This window comes from Mercenaria mercenaria, unplaced genomic scaffold (genome assembly GCF_021730395.1).
Source record: "Mercenaria mercenaria strain notata unplaced genomic scaffold, MADL_Memer_1 contig_1946, whole genome shotgun sequence".
Taxonomy (NCBI): domain Eukaryota; kingdom Metazoa; phylum Mollusca; class Bivalvia; order Venerida; family Veneridae; genus Mercenaria; species Mercenaria mercenaria.
In genome coordinates this window covers 8,232-30,401 of record NW_026459967.1, presented here as the reverse complement: position 1 = coordinate 30,401, position 22,170 = coordinate 8,232, and the positions used below count along the sequence as shown (strand labels likewise).

General features: G+C 33.6%; 1 protein-coding gene across 1 annotated transcript in view; it reads left to right on the top strand.

Annotated features, from left to right (window-relative positions):
* Positions 1 to 21,710, top strand: part of LOC128552019 (guanylate-binding protein 1-like) — a 41,182-nt gene extending 19,472 nt beyond the window's left edge. Inside the window, exons 2-9 of the mRNA XM_053533013.1 lie at positions 6,076 to 6,133; positions 7,053 to 7,225; positions 7,995 to 8,122; positions 8,427 to 8,536; positions 9,710 to 10,137; positions 11,907 to 12,175; positions 14,019 to 15,239; positions 18,265 to 21,710. Coding sequence (XP_053388988.1) covers positions 6,099 to 6,133; positions 7,053 to 7,225; positions 7,995 to 8,122; positions 8,427 to 8,536; positions 9,710 to 10,137; positions 11,907 to 12,175; positions 14,019 to 14,045 — 1,170 coding nt within the window. The 5' untranslated portion in view covers positions 6,076 to 6,098 and the 3' untranslated portion in view covers positions 14,046 to 15,239; positions 18,265 to 21,710. The remainder of the gene's footprint in view (positions 1 to 6,075; positions 6,134 to 7,052; positions 7,226 to 7,994; positions 8,123 to 8,426; positions 8,537 to 9,709; positions 10,138 to 11,906; positions 12,176 to 14,018; positions 15,240 to 18,264) is intronic.
* The last annotated feature ends 460 nt before the right edge of the window (positions 21,711 to 22,170 follow it).

Below are 22,170 nucleotides of genomic sequence, written 5' to 3'. Positions count from 1 at the left end.
CAGATCGAGAGGAAGTAACAGCTGTCAATTACGTGTCCGATCAGAACGTTGAATGTGTTGGAAATACAGAACGGATTTTCTTAAGTCAAATTCAAAGACCAACGTAATTATTGCAACACATACTACTGCTCAAGCCCGCCTTAAGCTGTAATCGTATCTGGAAAACCTAGGTTTACTAGCTTTGTATGCCGATACTGACTCCGTGAGGCGAATGGAAACCAGCTCTCGGTGATTATCTTGGTGACCTAGCCGATGAAGTGCCAAACAAAGAAATAGACACATTCGTCATTGGATGTCCAAGAAACAACGCTATAAAATTAAAAAGACCCGATGAAAATGGAAACCTGACGCAATGCAAAGTACGGGGAATCACGCTAAACTACAAAAACTTGTTGGATATCAATTTAGATGTCATGGAACGTTTTGTAAAACATAAAACAAATGGAACAGTGGCAGTGGCAGATACCTACAAAATTACCAGGAACAATGCCAAATTGTTGACCATATCACACAACAAATAATATCGTTCAATATTTGATAAGAGAGTACAGAGGGAAAATTATGTCACGTATCTTTAAGGATTTTACATCTATTTCACTGTATATACCTTGTAGTCATCTGTTGATACGTTTTTATGGTTTTATTTTACTGCTACCATTATTGCATGATCATGTAAAAAGCAAATGAATGCTTATAACAATGCGTGTAAATATGATAACAGCATATGCCATTATTTTATTGTCAATCGGTAAAATAAACGACTCTGTCATCATGTAAGAAATCTTGGTGACATAGGATACCGTTACATATCTACCCTCTATTGTTCTCTTTAAACGTGTCCGAACACGTTTAGGCTCCCCCGTATTGTTTCCCGATGATTCATCTCAGAGGGTGGCTTTACTCTAGTCCGTCGTCTAGCACAGGATAGATATGTAATTACACTGCGATCTCCACGTCTAACCGATTAGCTCAGTAGGTAAGAGCGTTGGTCTACGAATCGCGGGGTCGCGAGTTCGATCCTCGGGCGAGGCGTATGTTCTCCGTGACTATTTGATAAACGACATTGTGTCTGAAATCATTAGTCCTCCACCTCTGATAATTCATGCGGGGAAGTTGGCAGTTACTTGCGGAGAACAGGTTTGTACTGGTACAGAATCCAGGAACACTGATTAGGTTAACTGCCCGCCGTTACATGACTGAAATACTGTTGAAAAACGGCGTTAAACCCAAAACAAACAAACAAAATTAATTTTATAGTTACACCCAAGTATGCGTACTTGTTTTCTAAATGCTTTAATGCATGACTGGACGTAAGCTCGTCGGAACGGTCTTATCAAATAATTCATTTTCAAGCACGCATGTACAGAAAGATATTCCATTTTCTTTTATTGTCCAGCCCATCAATAGCAGAAAATTTTTCAATAACGGTTTTCAAACAGTGTTTCAACTATACATCACCTCAATTTGTTAACAAATCAACACTACTGGAGTTGGAGCTATTCCATTCCCAAAGACTTTGATGTAATTCAATTAATCTTAAAATTAAAACACCATTATTCGGACTTCTTTCTGTTTATGGAAAAACTGTTTCAGTAGATCACTAGCTAGATGTGATAATTGGTCTTGCAATTGTAAAGTGTATTTTGAATGCACAATAAGTTGTTATATCAAAATAGTCGCCATATTTTAACTCGAAATTTGTACTGCGTTGAGAGTTTTTTCTATTAGGCCTAGCAAATCAATGTTTGTGTTCGGTATCATTCTCAAAAAATAGGGTAGGTAAGTCGTGTTTGTTTCTGATTTAATAAGGGATACTTTTCAGAAATTATATTTGTGTCAAAAAATGAATACAAGTAACGTTGTTATGCTTTTGTGTAACAGTAAGTTGATTTCAAACATGTCTGATCAATAGACATGTTTGAACCATAAAAGTGCAGTTTTGCAACTTTTTGTCAAGAAGTTGAAAGAAAAATTCCTGAAGGCAATAAAAAAACTTTAGGGTCGGGCCAAAAATTTACAGTAGGTTGAGAAACAAATATGTTTAGGCCGTACGCAAAACTTCATTGAGCTGTTTAAAATGTATAAAATTTGTGATACACAGTGCAATTATTTTTAAACTTGTCATTAATGAACTTAATGATTTATAGACTTCAACAAATCTGCTTCATAAAATGTGTCATCTCTCTAAAAGTACAAATTGTGAAAAAGGACAAACCGACAAATTGGCCGGTTCGCTCCATCTATTAGCATAACTATTTATCAGTTTGTTGTTATCCAAGTTTTATATAAAAAGTGGTCCATAATAGTGGGTTACAGTTTTGGCCTAACGTTCAAGGTCATTGGAATCTGATTTTGTTTCAATTCTCAGACAGTGTATTAGATAGGGCTTTAAAACTTTACAAAAATGACTTGGTGTAACTCGAGAAAGATGCTTATAAACATTTTTAAGTAGGTCAAAGGTTAGGATCACGAGGAACAGACATAAACCTCTGGATTTTGTTTCGTTTAAGCACTTGTGGTCGGAAGATATACTTCTACAGCTCTCACAACCTATGCAGTGACTCTATCAAAACTGTATACCAAATTAACTTTATTGTCAATAGCATCTACACGCATGGCAAACTACAGAGCTACCTCTTTAAGATGACACTCACCTTTGTTGATGTTCTTTTATCGCGACGTGCACTACCTCGGAAGTTGCGACAGAGCAGTTTACCGTATACCTCTTAAAGAGGTAGCTCTGTAGTTTACCAGGCGTGATCTAGAGCATTAACAAACTTTAACTTTGATTTGATCGAATGTCCTAGCTTTTGACCCCACATGATACAGATTATAACTTGTTTTGAATCATGAAGACAAACATTCTGACCTATTCTCATGAGTTTTAAACTTAGGTTGTGGATTCTAGACTATTAACGTGATTTTAGTTTTTAATTCACAACTCATTCTAAAACATAGATTAGATGTTATCAAAATAAAAATTATGTCCAAGATTAAAAAAAAAAGTTACAACTGTGACCTCTAGATTGTTAAAAAAGCTTTTCCTTTAATTTGATCAGTTGACCTAGTTTTTGATTCCACATAACCAAGGTACTGATTTGACCTAATGGGCATCAATATAACCTGAAATGTAGATCCCTCGGAAGCACCGAGAACAAGGCAAATAGTGAAAATTGCAGACTCGGTTTTAATTGAGTCTGTTCATGAGCATTACTGGAAAATGCAACATTGCCCACGCCCACGAGCTAAAGCAGTATTCAATTTTCAAATCTAAGTGAGTTGTAATCAATGATCCCGAAGGACCAGAAAATATAACAACAGATTCAAACTTGGTCTTAATGTCAGGAAGACAAGCATACTGACATGTTCTCATTAGTTTCAAACTTAAATTGTGAACTCCAGAAAATTTTTAAGATTTTCCTTTGTTCTAAGCCAGTGACAAAAACCTTAAATGTCCAGTTTGAAATTTGACCCAGAGATCACTAAAAAAATTCTTACCAAGTCCACTGAAGATTGGGTCACAACTGTGGCCTCTAAAGCGTTAACAAGATAATGTTGACGCACTACAGACGAATCAGGACGGACGACGACGCACGCCAGACAATGGCCAATCAGTCAATCATCATTGCTCGTGAACATTGAGTACATGTTAAAGTCGATTATAAATTCATGACCAATTTCATTTCTTTAGTATGTGTGACCGCTCGCCAACTAATACCATACGAAGAGCGTGTCAAAATGAAAAATGAAAAAAAAAATATAGCGATGCCCTAGCCAGCAAGTACTATTTGCAATACCTTTCTTGCTTTTAGACTTCTTGATTGCGTAGAACTAATCCTTGTACTGGGTCATTATTTAAAGTAGGTTTTTTTCTGATATGTTCGCTTCTGTTTAAACACAATCATGCTAAAATGACGTCACTTTAACGTGCGAAGACGTCAATTCTTTTTTGCGACAAAGAAAGAGCTCTACTGTACTTTCTCTACAGTTTTATATTGAGTGCATAGTAGAATCCATATAATATATCGCAAAATCTTGTTTTACTCAAAATCGGTTATGCATCACCGGAATAATAATTCACACGGGCACTGACCTCGTGAAATTATTCCGCGGACGAATAACGTCTTTTCGAGTATTAATAACGTTACATCACAGGTTTTCTATGAATAATTTCTTGAATAACCCACTATTTAGAATGTCTTTAATAAGACAAATACATGAGTCGCCACTTTGGTGCATATATCAATTATGTTTATCATATGTTTGAGGTCAAAGGAATGAAATAAAGCCATTACATAATTTTGAATATATACTAGTGTAATGTAAAGCTTTGACGTTGACGTCGTTTCAAGAACAGAACAGAATAGAGCATATGTTTTATTTTGACCTGTACATACTACATCATCATGTACAATTAAACATGTCATCACGTGTAAATGTGGAAGTTAGCATAGTGTTGAGGATGAATTATACATTCGATATTATATAAAATATTTAAACGCTGCTAATTATTTGTAGCCTGCATCGAAACATATATTTATGACATGTTAAGGTATTGCACAGAGGATATATCAAACATACCTCTGAAGAGTATGAGAAAATAGATCCTACAAATGAGTCAAACAACATACACAATAACTTAGGCTTAATATGGAAATCCTTACAATCATATGTTAGCAAATTAAGAGCCTGTAAATCTTTTCCAATCAAATGCTCTATATTTGATGCAAAATTACCAGTATAGATAAAAACAGTACCGAGATAGTTAAAAATATCTACAACTTCAATAGGATTGCCACCTCTCTCTTTCAGACGTTCTGCCTCTTTTCCTAAAGACAACAATTTTTAGCTCACCTGAGCACTAAGTGCTCAAGGTGAGCTTTTGTGATCGCCCTGTGTCCGTCGTCCGTCCGTCCGTCGTCAACAATTTGACTGTTAACACTCTAGAGGTCATAATTTTGGCCCAATCTTAATGAAACTTGGTCAGAATGTTAATCATGATAATTTCAAAGTCTAGTTTGAATCTGGGTTATGTAGGGTCAAAAACTAGGTCACTAGGTCAAATCAAAGGAAAAGCTAGTTAACACTGTAGAGGCCACTTTTATAACCATGTCTTAATGAAACTTGGTCAGAATGTTAAGCGTGATTATCTATAGGTCAAGTTCAAATCTGGGTAAGGTGGGGTCGAAAACTAGGTAACCGGTTCAAATCAAAGGGAAAGCTTGTTAACACTATAGAAGCCACATTTATTACTGTATCTTCATGAAAATTAGTCGGAATGTTAATCGTAATGATCTAAAGGTCCAGTTTGAATCTGGGTCATGTGGGGTCAAAAACTAGGTCATCGGGTCAAATCAAAGGAAAAGTTAGTTAACACTTTAGAGGCCACATTTATGTCCATATCTGACTGAAATAATCTTGATGATATTTAGGTCAATATGTCAGGTAAACGATACAGGGCCTTCATGGTCCTCTTGTTATTTTCAAAGTGTTTACTTCAAGTCCTCAATGATTACAATATATATAAAGTAAATCGAACCTATTCTGTAAATCCTCAGGCGTTTAACCGTAAATGTTGGTGCCCATTCGATGCACTCTTTCGAATGAGATATTTTTAACAAGGTACTGGGCAATTTTCATATTGATTACAATGAATTGTAATAATTGTACCTTTTTTTCCTCATTCTTCTCCGACGGGGCCTCTTGTATTTTGGAAAAGAAAACAAGATTGCGACTGAAGATACGAAATCTCTTTTTGTAAATCTTCCGTTTGTTTTTCTTTTGATTGACTTTACTTGTAGTCAGTGCGAGTGCAAAATCAATCGGATCCGTTTTCTCCTCTACACAGCTAATTCTATACTTTGTTTTTATATCCATGTCATTTAGTTTGCACCAAAGTAAATATAACCGACGTAAGTCAAATTAACTTAGTCTTTAATAGGTAAAAAGGAAGAAATTTTGATGTTTCAGCAGAAAAAGCTTACATGTTATAAAAAGAATATTATATTTGTATTTTCCCACATTAAAATCTAGTTTGACCTTAAGATATAAATCGGACTGCTCTTGCAATTTCAGATTAAAAGTCCATAAACACAGTAATGGATGCTCAGTCGGGATGTTACGAATTTGAAAGGTAAGGTTTTTTTTTTTGTAAGTTCGAACTCAAATTCTATGGTCAACACGCTGTACTGATAGCATTTTTATCTTACAAACGAACACTAAAAATCTAAGGACAACTTCATTTTACAAATAGTTCTTTTTAACATTATCTAAACTACATTTGCATGTAGCACTGTGCTACTATATACTAACTATATATATATACATGTTTTTTAACCTTATTTAAGCCACATTTTCATGCGGCACTGTGCTACTATATATATGAGCCGCTCCATAAGAAAACCAACATAGTACATTAGCAGATCTGGTCAGGATCCATGTTGTTTGCTAACGGTTTCTCTAACTGCAATAGGCTTTGAAAGAGAAGATCATGGATCCTGATCAGTATGAGTGGATGCGCAGGCTGGTCTGGATCCATGTATGGAATTAAGGAAAAGCTTGACGAAGTAAATGAACTAAGCGTTATTTTTCTACAGATATTAGATGGTTAACTCGTGTGATTTACACGAAAAAAGAATGTTACTAACAAGGTGATTTCTTACTGACTTTAGTCATAAAGCTTATATTGATTCACATAATTACTGCGCCAATTGTTTAATGATTTCATGATATTTTTGAAAGACATTTTTCATTAGTTAATAGTTATTTTAACCACAAGATGGAAGAAACTGAATATAATTATGATAGCGAACAGCATGGATCCAGACCAGACTGCGCGGATCCATGCTGGCCGCCAACGGAATACATTGGTTTTCTCATGGTGCGGCTCATATATTCTATGTACCGGAAAATAATTGTAAGTTAAAAACTTTTAAGACAATTAAAGAAATTTGCAAACTGTAAGATAAAATTCGAAATCGTATTGTGAACATCTTTTATAAGGAATTAAACGTATTCAAAATCAGAATTTACCTTGAACTTTTCTTTTTCAGTTTACCAATTTTCAGAGAACCACTCTGCTTAATAGATGAAGACATTAATATTGTTCCAGAGGTCTTAAAACAAGTAAAGACCATTGACTGTCCGCTGGTAGTTGTTGCAGTAACAGGACTGTACCGAACAGGAAAATCATATTTGATGAACCGCTTGGCTGGTTTAAAAAGGGGTAAACATATGTAGTCTATGTATGATTAAAGTGATTTTAAGAGCTGCAAATTTACTAGAAGTTCCATTCATACTAATGTGTTCTACCAAGTGGATTGAATTAATAAACTTATATAAGACGAACGTTAGATATAAGATTACAATAGTCTTATATTGTTCAGAGGTAAGATTTTCAGCATTTATTTTTCAAATTGATACCAATTTTTGAACATTTCGAAAACATGATTTCAAATGTTCATATTAATCATGTTGTTTACACGAAAAGGCTATCATTCAAGACGTTTTGTCATCTAGAGTGTTTTCAATGTTTATAATGTTTTGAAATATATTTATAAATTATTATGGAAAGCGACTTGTACGTCAAGGGCATGGACAAGGTTTGATAGAACAATTAAAACAAGTTTGCCTCTTGTCTAACTAAATAGCGCAGTATAACACTTTTGCGAATAAAACACTTTAGAAATTTGTCATTCTTAAAACATGAATTTGCCCGATGCATTATTGACTTTGAACATGGCTCAGAAAACAGGCTTCAAAACAAAATTCATATACAAAGCAGGGCATTGTAGATCCGACATTTCTGATAGCTGTTATATAGTCATACCCTGTTGGGGAATAGTTGCAAGTCCACTATATGTTATTCGAAAAGTGTTTTACATTACCATGTGGCTCTGCTTTACATATGCACTTTGACGTAATATTTGTTAAATAATCTTCATTCTGTTGGTTCCAATATCTGCAGCAACTGAACCGACATTGATACTTTACAGGTTTTCAACTTGGTCATACTGTCGAGCCTGAAACTAAAGGAATATGGGCACTGTGCAAAATTAATCCCACAAAACGCGATCATGTCCTTATGTTTCTGGACACAGAGGGCTTATGCTATGTTGGAAAGGTATATTTCAAGAAACCAATTAAGTTCGAAAAAGTCTTTAATAAGCGTTATTTCTTATAACTTCATACATGAGTGGTTTTTCTTGCGTCGCATTAGATGCCATAAGAAATGAGCTACCAAGAGTAATAGATTGATGTATAAAATAAGTATAATACTAACTTAAATTTCAATCAATATTGCTGAATAATCAATGCCATGTGGTCACTTAAAGGTTTAGGTTTGTATATTAAGATCTTTTATAGGAATTTGATAAATGAGCAATGATATGAAATTGTATTGAAGTTCAGTCTCATTCTTTTACTAGGAGGACTCCAGCCACGACAATAAGATTTTTGTTCTGTCAACTTTGTTAAGCAACGTTCTTTTGTACAACATATACTCGTGCTTCAACAGCGATGCTATAGAAAAGACGACGTATCCTCTTTGTATATTTATTTCGTTTAAAGTGTCCAAAGACTTGAAAATATTGATTAATCATCTTAATATCGAATATTATAAATTAACATAACAACAAGTTTGTGATACGACAACAACATATTGGATAATAACGTGACCTAAAATGGTTTTCATTCCGCTGGCCTCTAATAATATTAGTTTTAATCTTATTAATATTTTATTTTTTCTATTATAATAAATACTATTTTACAAAAATTATTAACAGACTATTTAAATATATTATACCTGAGTTTTCTTTTTATCATTTTGCTTGGTGATCAGTTTTCTGAATCTTATCTGTTTCTATAAATGTCTAGATTGAATCTGCAACGGTCATTTATATTAAAAATTGGCGACGTTTATAAAACAACTCTGATTTTCCCGTAATTTTTTACATAGCCACTAATCAGTGTCACTTCCTGTCCTACTTTCGCGTTCATGTGCATTGGGAATAATAATGTTAAATCTAACATTACCAAGTAATTACAAATTTTATAAAAAGAAAGAAAATACATGAAATAATATGACCAAGGTAAATGTTACTTAATACACATAAATATTTACATGAATTATTATGCCATTATAAATATCTGCAGTTGTTTGTCAAAATGGGTGGGATGATATATATATATCAAACTCTCCCTTTATATAATGAATGTCACAATAGAAGATAGAACCTGCTGTTAGTAAGTTATTGTAGAAGGGACATAATCATATGTGTGTGTCATACCGTTGTTTATGCTATCAGAGATCAACAAAATGTTTTCGTTATAAAAAGTGTGAAAAAATGTTCCCAATAATTTTACAAAGCAAAACATAGTTGCATGTTCCGCAGTAATACACACTCACTGTAGAAGCTTGAAAGAAGAAGTTGATGTTGTATACCAATCTGTTTTCCTTATAGTGCAGTCAAAACTGCATTAGATATTTCTTTTATAGACCACGTTGTGTCACTCTAACCAGTCTCTAAAAATTTTATAACAAGACAAATGTTCTGACTATTTATTTTTATTTTTTTCATAATTATACATAACAATGCTGACTAATACTTTCTCGTGAATTTATCAATAATTCATTTAAATTTAGTTTAGAGAAACAAATATATGTAGTTTATGAAGTGATATGCATATATTAGTACCTTAGCGAGAGAAGATTTATTACAGAACTGTCAAAAAATATAAAGTTCCAGAATACAAAAGAAGAAGATTCGAGCGATAAATTACATACGATTATGCCAACATTTGTCCTTTGCTTAAGGGACTTTTGTCTCTGCTTAGAGAAAGATGGAGTAGAGATAAGTGCAGACGAGTATCTGGAGGCTTGTCTTGAAATCAACTGTAAACATGGAGTTTATGACAGAGATTCGGACTGGGCTAGGAAATGTATAAAGAAGTATTTCCCGCAGCGCAAGTGTTTTACTTTCGACAGACCAGCAGATAGAATGAATATTAACCGGTTAGAGGATACTTACGAAGCGAATTTGTCAGAAGAGTTTAGAGAAGATATTGACAGATTAAGGAAATACATTTACAATCTGACTCCCGTAGCTTCGGCCAACAGTATACCTGTCACTGGAACTGGTAAAAACTTTTATGACTTTTTAATGAATCTGATTTTCATGCATGAATAGCCGCTTATTGTACAATTGTTGGTCTTCGGTTTATCTCAATAACAACAGTGAGTAAATTGCATACATAAAACGTTGAACTTGTGCCAATGAATATTAAACAACCCATTCATGTGAAATTGTCGACGATCGTTTTCACATTTTTTATTTTTTTTTAGTTGTGTGTGTGTTATGTTGGGGTTTTTTTACCGTAAACTCTAAACGTATTAAGCGTAAATAAAATTGATGTGATATATTCCACGTCTATATAAAATTGGTTCGTAGTTGCTAAGATAGGGCATGGTTCTCAAAATCTCCATGCAGTCGATACAGTGATATTATGTTTTAAATTGAAATCCGCATTTTTGCTATTCATCAGCAATCGAATAATTTTACATATTTTTAGGGGATGACATGCTATTTTTTTAGAGGAGGCATTAAAATTTAAGAAAACAAATATTTCAACTCTGATTTGTAAAAAAAAGTGTCTACTGACTGAAGCGTTGGTTATTTTTCTAGGTTAAGGTGGACCTTTACAATCTATAGAAGCTGCATTTTTGACACTGTCATTAGGGGAATATGTAAGCCAAGAATCATAACACTGATACCCATTAGTTCAAAATTATGGCCCTTTTTGTACTTAGAAAATTGTGTTTCTTGGTTAAAATTTTTGTTAAGGTCCATTATTTCTCAAAAACTAAAAAAAAGCCACAATTTTGAAACTTTGCTCAATTGTTTATCATCATTCACGAACTGCTAGTATGTAGACAAAGAACTATTAATCTGACTTGCATGTTGTCAAAAGTATGGCTCTTTTTGTACTTAATATGGACTACCTGTGGCGAGCATAAATAAACTTATATACAAACAATGTGCAGCATCAATAAGAGATGATGTTCATCAGAATGTCTTGCTATTCTGCCATTCAAGTATTTCACGATGAAAAATGACGGCTCTCGGGTATTGTGCAAAGTTCACTTATTATGTTCTAGTGTTTATTGTCTTATTGTTATTCTGTTCGGAATAATTATAGCCCATTCGATGACTTGATAATCTACGACCTAGTCTGTATAATCTACAAGCTCTGATAACATTATCATTGTAGCTTTGGTAAAACAATAAAAAGTAAAGTAAACATATATCTTATATATTATTCATTTACTTAGATGGCATAATGAATATTTGTGTCGGCTTGTTTTAAGGTTATTAAAATAAAGGAACAGTTATATAACACATTTATGCAATAACGTATATCAAATATTGAAGTTTTACCTTTTTAGCTTTGATATTTGCCATACATGTAAAAACTTTTATCATATGCACATAAATAAATGTTAGTCTTGTCAACATTATTACTTTTTAGATAAACATATCATAGTATTACTGAAATCGATATATTTTGAAAATTGTTTAGTGTTGATGTTAAAAACAATCACAATTAAACACAAGATATACTATTTTCACCGCTGGTAATCCCTAAACATAAATGAAAACAAATTAAATATCTAAGTTTCTAATATCTCGATTGAACACGCTATGTGAGAATGCATCACTTATTCATTAAATTGTTCATAAAAATTTTCATAAACCTGTACTTAGGGGTTGTGAAAATAATACGATATTTGTGAATCTTAGTTGCACTGATTTGAAATATGTTTGCATTGTCAATGCACATATTGTTCTCAATGAAGGGCAATTCATTTTGCTAAAAATACAGTGTAAAACAATAACTTCACATTTCAGTGTTTTCTCATCTTGTAAGAACATATACGCAAGCAATAAGGGAAGGCAAAATTCCAGATGTTGATGACGCTTTTACGGTGGCTAAAAAGTTTGAAAATGAAAGGAAAAGGCAAAATGCTATTCTCGAGTTCCAGTCACAGATTTCACAGATCAAACTTCCGATTCTGGACAAAATCGAACTCGAAAGTTCCTTTGAAAAAATTCAAAAATCCGTTGTTACCACTTTCAGACCACAATTTACACTGGCGGCTTATGGAATTAAAGCAGAGGTGAATATATATATTTTTTTTATATTACTTTAGTTTGTGTTAGCGTATCAAAAAAGTAATCCAAAAGCCAGAAGGAAAGTAAAGTTACAGGTACTGCTGTCACAAAAATATGTATATGTATTTTCGTTATGTTTGTAATACATATGTAATCAGTCGTCCAATCGTTTTGATAAACAATGCCAGATGAGTGCATGAAAGACGCTTAGGAACTTGCACGTAGTAGTCGGCGGCCCAGATAACAGATTCTAAGAAAAAGTTCAGAATGATAGATCTATACAAAAATTAAAATTTATTATTGAAAAGATATGGAATGGGAATTTAAGTAAAAAATCCTTGCATGTAAATGACTAATTCCTGCGTGTTAGTTGCCTATTATTGTGTGATAATGACTTAGCCATTGGTGTTAATCACTTATTATTGCATGTAAAGGATTTATTATATTGTGTAAGTGGCTAATTCTTGATTTGATTGAGAGAGTGAGTCTGTTGTATTTCTTGTTTACTTGTCTTCTTCTTCTTAACATGTTTGTGTGTTCTAATTCTTGCTGCTTTATCGTAAGTGCATTGGCTTAGTTGCTAATGAAACATTCCAGATTTATGGATGATATTCGCAGCCAAAATTGCATCGGTCTAAACGAAAGATATCGCGTAGCAGGTTATCGAATGAAAGAAGCAGCAAGCATCAAGGATAACCACGAAAGCATAATATAAAATCATGTTATGGCACCAGGCACCAGGCGGTGCTGCTTTCGTGAATATTCGACATTTTCCGTGAAACCGTGAATAAAGTTTCTTTGTTATATCCCTTATTGGCATATACGTCATTTGTAACGCATTCATTATCACGACCGCAATCCATTTTACTGGGATCGAAGACACTCAGTTTTAAGTAAGGCATCTGTATTCCGTAGGTATTTGACATCCCAATGGTTATATTGAAAGTACCGGATTGAACTAACAGTGGTAACAGGAGTTTTTGTTGGGGGGGGGGGGGGATTTTTTTTTTAAATGGGAAGAGCCATGCTTTTTAAGTAGCAATAAGCGCACTATTCCCACAGGAAAGAGGAATCTTGCAAAGCCTTGATAAAGAATTTCAAAAAGGTGTCCACTAAAAATTGAGAAGCTCGCATTCGCTTTTCAAACCTATTTTATCATGTTACAGAGAAGGTATTAAAATGTGCAGATTAGAAATTATACACCGTTTTCAAAAGTGATAGCACCATGAATTTGAATGGGGCTAAAGCTTCACTTAGAATGGCTTCATCAGCTCTTAAATAAAAAGGGAAATCTTCCTTTGTAATGGATAAAAAAGACATATTTAAATTATAAATCAAATGCATGTATCAGAAAAAATGCAATTGACTCGTAATAATTATCTGTAATATTTAAGATCAAAAACACGATTGATAGTCATTTATACATATCTATTAAGAGTCCATAACAAAATTTCATTTCCTGTAATAATAACTAACAAAACGTGGTTATTATTGCTATTTTAAGAGAGTGGCGGCCAGCCTAATCTAAATAATGAGGCCTCATGTAGATCGATCTTACAACCTTTGATATTTTGCGTTGTCTACCTAAAGGAGGGGATATCATCCATATGTATTTAGACTAGAGGTCGTCCCACGATTGGTACACTGTGAATGGTTACTGTACATGTTGGTCACGTGTTGCCATTATTTTTGGCATCTCTCTCTCTCTCATATATAGGCAGTCTGTCATTGTCTAGACCATCCATTTTCTTTTGGGCATTTTAGCCATCATTTTATACCAGTATTTTCACCATTTGACCAAGGTTTCTTTTGGAAGCATGCCATATTGTTATTTTACACCCCTTTTAGTTATTGCAGGCGCACCACTCCCTCTAAAGATGTAACAGTAAACCTTTGCTTACGGCCACCTCTGAATAAAGGCCACCTGTGACTAAAGGTCAGAGTCTGGGAACACCTACTGAAACATCTCTAAACAAAGATCAAATGTGGACAAAATTAAGGTTTTGTCATTTACTGGAGGTAGCTTTTTTCACAGGTTTGACAGTATATTGAAAAAAAAATTTTTTGAACCGTTTTTTTTTATTAATAATAGTGAAAACTTCCGAGAAGGAAGATTTGTCAACTTGCCATTGTTCACAAGTCTTAACAATGTAGTCATAGGAAAAAAAAACAAGAGTTTAATTTATAATCAGAGCTTTCTTTGGATAACAGTGTACATGTTATATACAGTGTAAGTGTAGATACTGTTCTGTTTGCAGTAGGAAACAGAATGTTAGGCCATCCTTAAAAGCAGGGGCGGCAAATTCAATTGTCCGTATTGCCCGGGTTGTCCCAAAGCTTGTACGGAAAAGTGAAATTTGACCAGAATTTACTATATAACTATCATACGGACAAGTAAAAAATAGCAATTGACAAAAACGGACAAGCAAGTCACAATCAAATTTCGCCACCACTGAAAAAGAGTGTTTGTTGCCGGAATATTTTGATATGGGTAGTTGGGAAGGTATGTTTATTTTTTCATTTTTATTTTTAAACAGAACTAGGACACAAGCTGTTTTTCATCTAAAGTAGGAAATTAACACCGAAATTTAGTGTTCATTTACAAGTTATTTTGCAATAATAACTTATTGATAAGAATAATACATGGGACTGACAGTTACTAAAAACACAAATTTTCAATATAGGAAAACTTACAATAGTATGTTTAATGACTGTTTGTCATTTAGGGATGAAACGGACCACCAGCAAAGACAAATAATTCTATTTAGATACTGAGTTACAGTCTGTGAAGGTTTGAAACTGGGTGCTAATTTTAGTTGACTCCATTGTAATTTGTTGAGAATATTTGGTTGCCTGATCGCAGACTGCAGTAAATAGACTTAAATGCAGACACACAGTTGAAGAAAACAATTTTCATTTATTCATATTCTTTGTTTTACTTTGTAGTCTGACAGTGATGGAGCGAAGAGAATTGTTTCAAGTGCGGTTTGCTTGGTTGCACTGACATGCTTGCGAGACCATGTTTCAAACTGCGGACAAAAAGGTGTGGTTTCAAGTAATATCAAAGATGTAAGTTTTAACAGTAACAACAACGTGTATACTTAGTACATGCGCAGATCTGGCCCCATACTCGTGACTTTGTACCAAAACAAAATTGAGGTCGCAGAGTCAAGATTTTTTTTAAAGTTCTAAAGAAGGCCTGTCTTGTTCTCAAATATAGTAAAATTAAACATGATTTAATGTATTTTAAGAAACTAGGTACATGAAAAGACAATAATACTGGATCTATTTTCTACTTTAGATGAAAACCAGCTTTTGCCCTAGTAAAACAAAAAAGAAATCACCTACCTACCCAGGTCTGGAAACTAAAAACAAACCAGGTTTTAGCTTAACTTTTCGAAGAATACAGAGAGCTATACCACTCGCCATGACGTCACTCCACAGTTAAGTTTTTCGTAGCACCCCACATTTTGACAAAACGTTTGACATATAGCTTCGAAACTCTTTACTCTTTTGTACTATCACAATTTCAAGTTATAGGCAAGAGCAAATAGCTCCCTCAAGGACTTTGTCTCAATTATGGTCCCTTTTAACTAAGAAATCTTGGTTTAAGTTTATATACCAGTTCATGTATTGTGAAGTGTTTGACAAATTGCTTTGAAACTTTATTCTCTTGTTTATTATAACAGTCTGTATTTGTCGAAAAGAGTACATAACTCTGTCAAGTATTTTGACTGAATTATGGCACTTTTTTAACATAGAAATTGGTTCAAGTTTTGTGCAAGTCCATGTTTGTCAAAACGGACATGGGCTTTGAAATTTTGAACATTTGTTCATTGTAATGATCTCCATGTGTAGTAAAAGGTATGTACATTTGTCAAAGATTTTTGACTTGATTTCGGTCCTTCTTAGACTTGGAAATAATTTAGTTATTTTGTACCAGTCCATATTTTTTCTAAACTGTTTGACATATGTCTTTCAAACTTAGACTACATGTTTACCATCGAAGTTTCCATATGTAAACAAAACTACATAACTAGGACAAGGGTTTTGACTCTCTTATCGCCCTTTATAGCTAACCTAAGCAATGCTCATAGTGAGCCAGTGTCAATAATTGTGTGTAAAAGACATGTTCTTCTCCATAACCACTGGCATTAATGTTCCTTGGATAGACCTCTACCAAATTTGTTCAAACGGTTCTTAGACTGTCCGGTTGCATATAGGGGCCGCCAGAGCCTAAAAATTAAAAAAACAAATCATCAAAAGACATCTGCTCTTAAACCGTTGGTCCGATTTTGAAATAATTTCACACATATGGTCCTTATGTTGACCTCTACCAAGATTGTTCATATTATATTGATTTGTCTAAAAACGTGGCAGTCAGAGGGCGTTGTCACTTTTTCCTATATGTATAAAGTGGAAACTTTAAACAAATCTTCTTGTATGAAACTACTGGTCCAATTTTGAAATAAATTCACACATATGGCCCTTGTGTGATCATCTACCAAGATTGTTCAAGTTATTTAGATTTCAAAGAAAACATGGCCGCCAAAAGTATCGTACAAATAAAATATTCTTGTGTGAAAATGATAGCCCATTTTACACAAATGGTTCATGTGTAACCCTCTACCAAGATTGCTCAAATTATTCTGATTCGTCAAAAAACATGGTTGCCAGGAGGCGTGGTCACTTTTCCCTTTATGTATACCATACTTGTCCAAATTATGGCCACACCCGTGTCGGACATGTACTTACTATAGGCTTTTATTTTAGAAACTTTGAAATTTGAAAATCTTCTCCTCTGAATCAATAATAACTAGAGCCTTGATATTTAAAGTGTGATATGAGATTTGTAATGTCTACCATAATTGTGCAAATTATTGCCTAAGGGTCAAACGTGTGTTTGACATGTATGAAATACAGGTAAACACAGAAGAAACCTAATTCTGTACTTATCCAAGCACACTTGAAGCCTTGTACAAAGCTGAGTGCTTAAGGGAAAATGACACTCTTGTTTGACAGGCACAATGTCTGTCTTGTGTATTTTCCTTCTTTGTCTGAAAGTCTTTTGTAATATTTAAACCCCATATTAACATCATTTCTTCGAATAGTGGAGCGTGCTGTCAACAGACAGCTCTTGTTTACAGCTGGCCTAATCTGGATCAACTGATCTTGAACATACATTTTTGTGTGAAGCATACTTTTACACATTATTTCAGATTTGAGAAGAAAACTTTCAGAAAGATTTTTGTGGAGTCCGCTTGCTGTGAGCTCGATATAGTCGTAACTTTCGGTGGATCTGCGTTCGTCAGTCCGTCCAATTTTGTAACTTTGACAATCATGGACCACTCTTGTTTATATTTGGCATGAATGTTTACTTCAATGAGGAGTGTCATGCGCAAACCCCATGTTCCTATCTCAAAGGTCAAGGTCACAGTCGGAGGTCAAATGTCAAATTGAAGTTTGTCTGGAGTATTTCTTCTTCACGCATTGTGGAATCTTGTTTATATTTCATTTGTCTTTTGAATGTTTATCTCAATGAGAAGGAGGGTCATGCGCAAACCCCATTTTCCTATCTCAAAAGTCAAGGTCACAGTTGGGGGTCAACGGTCACACTGAAGTTTGTCCTGACCATTTCTTCTTCATGCATGGTGTGAATTTGATGAAATTTGGCACAGATTTTCACCATCATGAGACGGAGTGTCTTGTTCAAGAACCAGGTTTCTCGGTCTAAGGTCAAGATCACACTTAGAAGTCAAAAATCAGATTCAGGAATGACTGTGCAGAGAATTTGAATCATATATGCAGTTTTGTAACAGAAACTTTACTTTTCATGTACTTCTTTTGAGTAACTTAAAATTTTTGGTTAAAGTTTTATAAAGTACAATATATTGAATACTATCAAAGGTAATTAGTTGGAACTTGAAATACCCCTAAATACCTCTTAACTATCAACATAACCAACTGGGAAAGCAATCCCCAGAACTTGGTTTTGAGTTTTACATATTTATGTCCCTTTATAAATTAGAATTTTTTACTATTCTGCTGACAGCCCTCGTTAATGGAAATAAAACCTTGTAACTTTGTGTTTCAGGTGAGGCCATCTCCACACCTTAGTTGAGTATTGATGGTAGCCAGGAGAATGTAACTTTAAACATGGGACATGTGTTTCAGTCCTTAATTATCGGATGCCCAATGTTGTCTAAGAACATTGCTACTGGAAGAATGGAATTTAATCATAAATCACGAATGCTTTCTTATGTGAATACTTGTGCACCATCAATTTGCTTCTGCAAAACTAATGATCTTGTGAACTAGGAAAAGCTGTAAAATCACAACGTCATTATAATTGTAGAAGCTGAAGGCTTTTTCGAAAGGACTATACGAGGTCAAGAATAATTCTTCGATCTCTCTATTTAAACATTCAATCTTGACCACGCTAGACCACTTGACATGATGTGTATTTTCCATTAAAAAAGAAATAGCGGATGTGAAATCATAAACTGCTGTCTACACAAGATAACCGATGTCCTTGTATTTTTTTTTAAGTGAGTTTAAAAAGAATTGAAATAAAAAGATGTTTAAAAATAATGCTATGATTAGGTTACTGTTTCACATTACTGAACTTTTATGCCATTTTTAAAGGTACTTCTGCACGTTTGATAAACCGTAAGTGATGGCGTAACGTCATCTATCCGGAAAAAGTAGAATAAAGCCTGGATTCTGTGAACGGAAATGAAAATAGTAAATGGCAACCTGTGAGTAATTTATCACAATGGGACTGTTACTATCTTTTCTAAGTTAAAATATGATATTAAAACATGTTAAATAATTAACAAAAATGTCTTTCAAAGCTTTCAAATCCGTCTGGCATAAGTTGAGGCAGACGACTATGTCATTTTTATTTGATGAATTTTCGAAATATAGGCTGACGTTTTAAAAAATCATTGTTTAATTAAATTCTATATTGTAGAAAAAAAAAGAAGATCCAAACGTGCAAAACTACCTTAAGTTTAATCTGTGCATTGATGTTCGAATTGTATCTTGCAATATATCACCGATGCTAAAATTCTCAACAGCCGCATACTTTAAAACAAAATTTACAGAAATAGGTGACAAAATTGTTCTTTCAATAAAATTTTAGATTTTTTATAGCCGTATATTAATCTCAAAACAAAAATACAATGGATTCTCTGAGGGAAACCGTAATTATACTCAAAGGTGCTACATTGGAGTCATGCTTTTGGTTTCTTGGGCTGTCCATTTTTCCCACGCTGTCTCTATGTTGAGTGTAAACAAACATTTTCATTGATTTGACCTAGTGACCAATTGTTTGACCCCACATGACCCAGATACGATCTTGTCCAAGACTTGATGACAACAAATATTCTGACCAACATTTATGACGATAGAATAATAAAATGTGACCCTAGGGTGTAAACAAACTTATTCTTTGATTTGACCTAGTGTTTTACCCCACATGACTTTGATAAAAATCAATACGATATTTTATGCAGACAAACATTCTGACCAAGTTTCATGCACATCAAATGATCAATAGTGTTAACAGCTTTTCCTTTGATTTGACTGGGTGACCTAGTTTCTGACCCCATATAACCCAGTTTCGATCTTGGCCTAGGAACAATCAAGATAAACATTCCGACCAAGTTTCATGAAGATAGAGTTATAAATGGGGCCTCTGTGTTGTTAACAAGCTTTCCCTTTGATTTGACCGGACGACCTAGTTTTTGGCCCGACATGCTCTAATTTCGACCCAGGCCTATAAATCATCAAGATAATTATTCTGTGCAAGTTTGTATCAAATCAAAGCATAAACCTCTATATGGCTGAAAAGGCCAAAACAGAAAAATTTGCACCTTTCAGAGGCAGTCACTCTAGAACCCATGATGGAATCTAACCGGTTTTCTAAAGAAACTGAGACCTTATTGTGACTGAAGTTGTGCGTAAGTGTAAGTGTGGTTAAAAACAAATATAAAATATCACTTCTATCATGTTCACAAGGTAAAAATTTCCAACTTTTGGCTCTTTTTAGTGTCAATCAGGGGCCGTTACTATAGAACCTATGATTGGATCTGACACATTCACCATGGAATCCAAGATTTATTGTTGTTGAAGACATTTTGCAAGTTTGTATCAAATCAAACCATAAATAAAGTCTCTATATGGCTGAAATGGTAAAAATAGCAAACTCTGGAAGTAATGACGGAATCTGGCCAGTTTTCAAAAGGAACCGAGATATTATGCCGATAAATACGAGATGCGTGTTAGTTTGATTAAAGTTGATTGAAAAATGTTGTCTCTATAGTGTTCACAAGCAAAAACTAGCATATTTTGGTCCTTAAAGGGGCAATAACTCTTGAAGCCATGATTTGATCTGGCTAGGTTTCTAAAGGAACCGAGATATTATGCCAATACGAGTTGCGTTTTAGTTTGATTAAAGTTGATTCCAAAATGTGGTATCTATCACGTTCACAAGTAAAAATAGAAAATTTTGACCTTTTAAGGGGGCATAACTCTGGAACCCATGATGAGGTCTGGCCAGTTTTTGAAAGGAACTGAGATATTATGCCAATACAAAATGTGGTCTCTATCGTGTTTACAAGAAAATAGCGAACGGATGGATGGACGGGCGACGAACGGACAGGCAACGAACGAGTGACGAAGGGTGATCACAAAAGCTCGTCCTATCACTATGTGATAGGCGAGTAAAAACATGTTCACTTGAAATAAGGTTTTTAATAAGTAAAACATTTGAAGGCATATGAAGACACATAACCTGAAAATTTCAAATGAAAATATTAAGAATGTTTGGATTTATTATAGTTATCTAAAATGGGTAATAACCAGAAGACATTTTTGTCATTGTTTCTTCATAACTTTAGCATTTTACTTGCTGGTTATAAATGACTTCTATTACTATGAATTTTTATATTTGTGATGCTTAAAGTAGAAAAATGCAGCAAAATAAAATCTTTTATATTTTCTTTAAAAACATTATTCAAATTGGGTTACCAAGGTAACATATGCATTTAATTCCTTTTTTTCTATAATTATAGTACTTAAAGAAAAAAGCTTAATTTGAAATGATGTTTCTAATCAGCTGAATATTTGAAAGGATAGGTATTCAAAAGTAAAGTCTAAATATTTTATGTGACAAGATTAAAAATGTTTGATTTATGACAGATTTTGTAACAGGGGTAATAACCATAAGAATGAACTATTTCAGTCATTGTTTCTTCAATTTGTGTATTTCACTTATTGGTTATCACAGGCTATTTTTAAAGTAATGAATCTTACATTACAATGAATATTTAGATCTTCACTTAAAGTGCAAATATCTGGCTAACTAAAATCCTTCACATTTTCTATAGAAACATTAATAAATTGTGTTACCATGGCAACATATGCATTCGATTCTGTTTTCTACAATGATACTTTGAAACAAGAGCTAAATTTGGAAAAGTGTTTCATATAAATTGAATATTATAAAGTATATATATAGAAAAATATAATCTGAAAAGTACATGTTAAAAAATAAAAATGTTTGGTTCTATGACTATTACAATAAAGCATTTCTGTCATTGTTTCTTCAGAACTTGTCTTTTACTTGCTGGTAATAAATGACTATTTTGAAGTAAATGAAACTTATATTATTATGGAATTTTATGTTGTAGATGCTTATCTTAAAAGTAGAAAAATACAGCTAATTTAAAATATTCCATATTCTCTAAGAAAAGTGTATTACCTTGGCAACTTATGTATAAAATTCCCCTTTTCTACAATTATACTTGAAATGAAATCTGAAAATTTCAAATAAAAGCTTTAAAACTGTTAGTTTAACGACATGTTTAGTAACAAAGGTAATTATCATAAGAATGAAACACTCCTTCCTCATAATTAGTTTTTCACTGGCTAGTTACAACTGACAATATTGCAGAAAGTGAACATTCTATTACAATAACATTATACAATTATACAT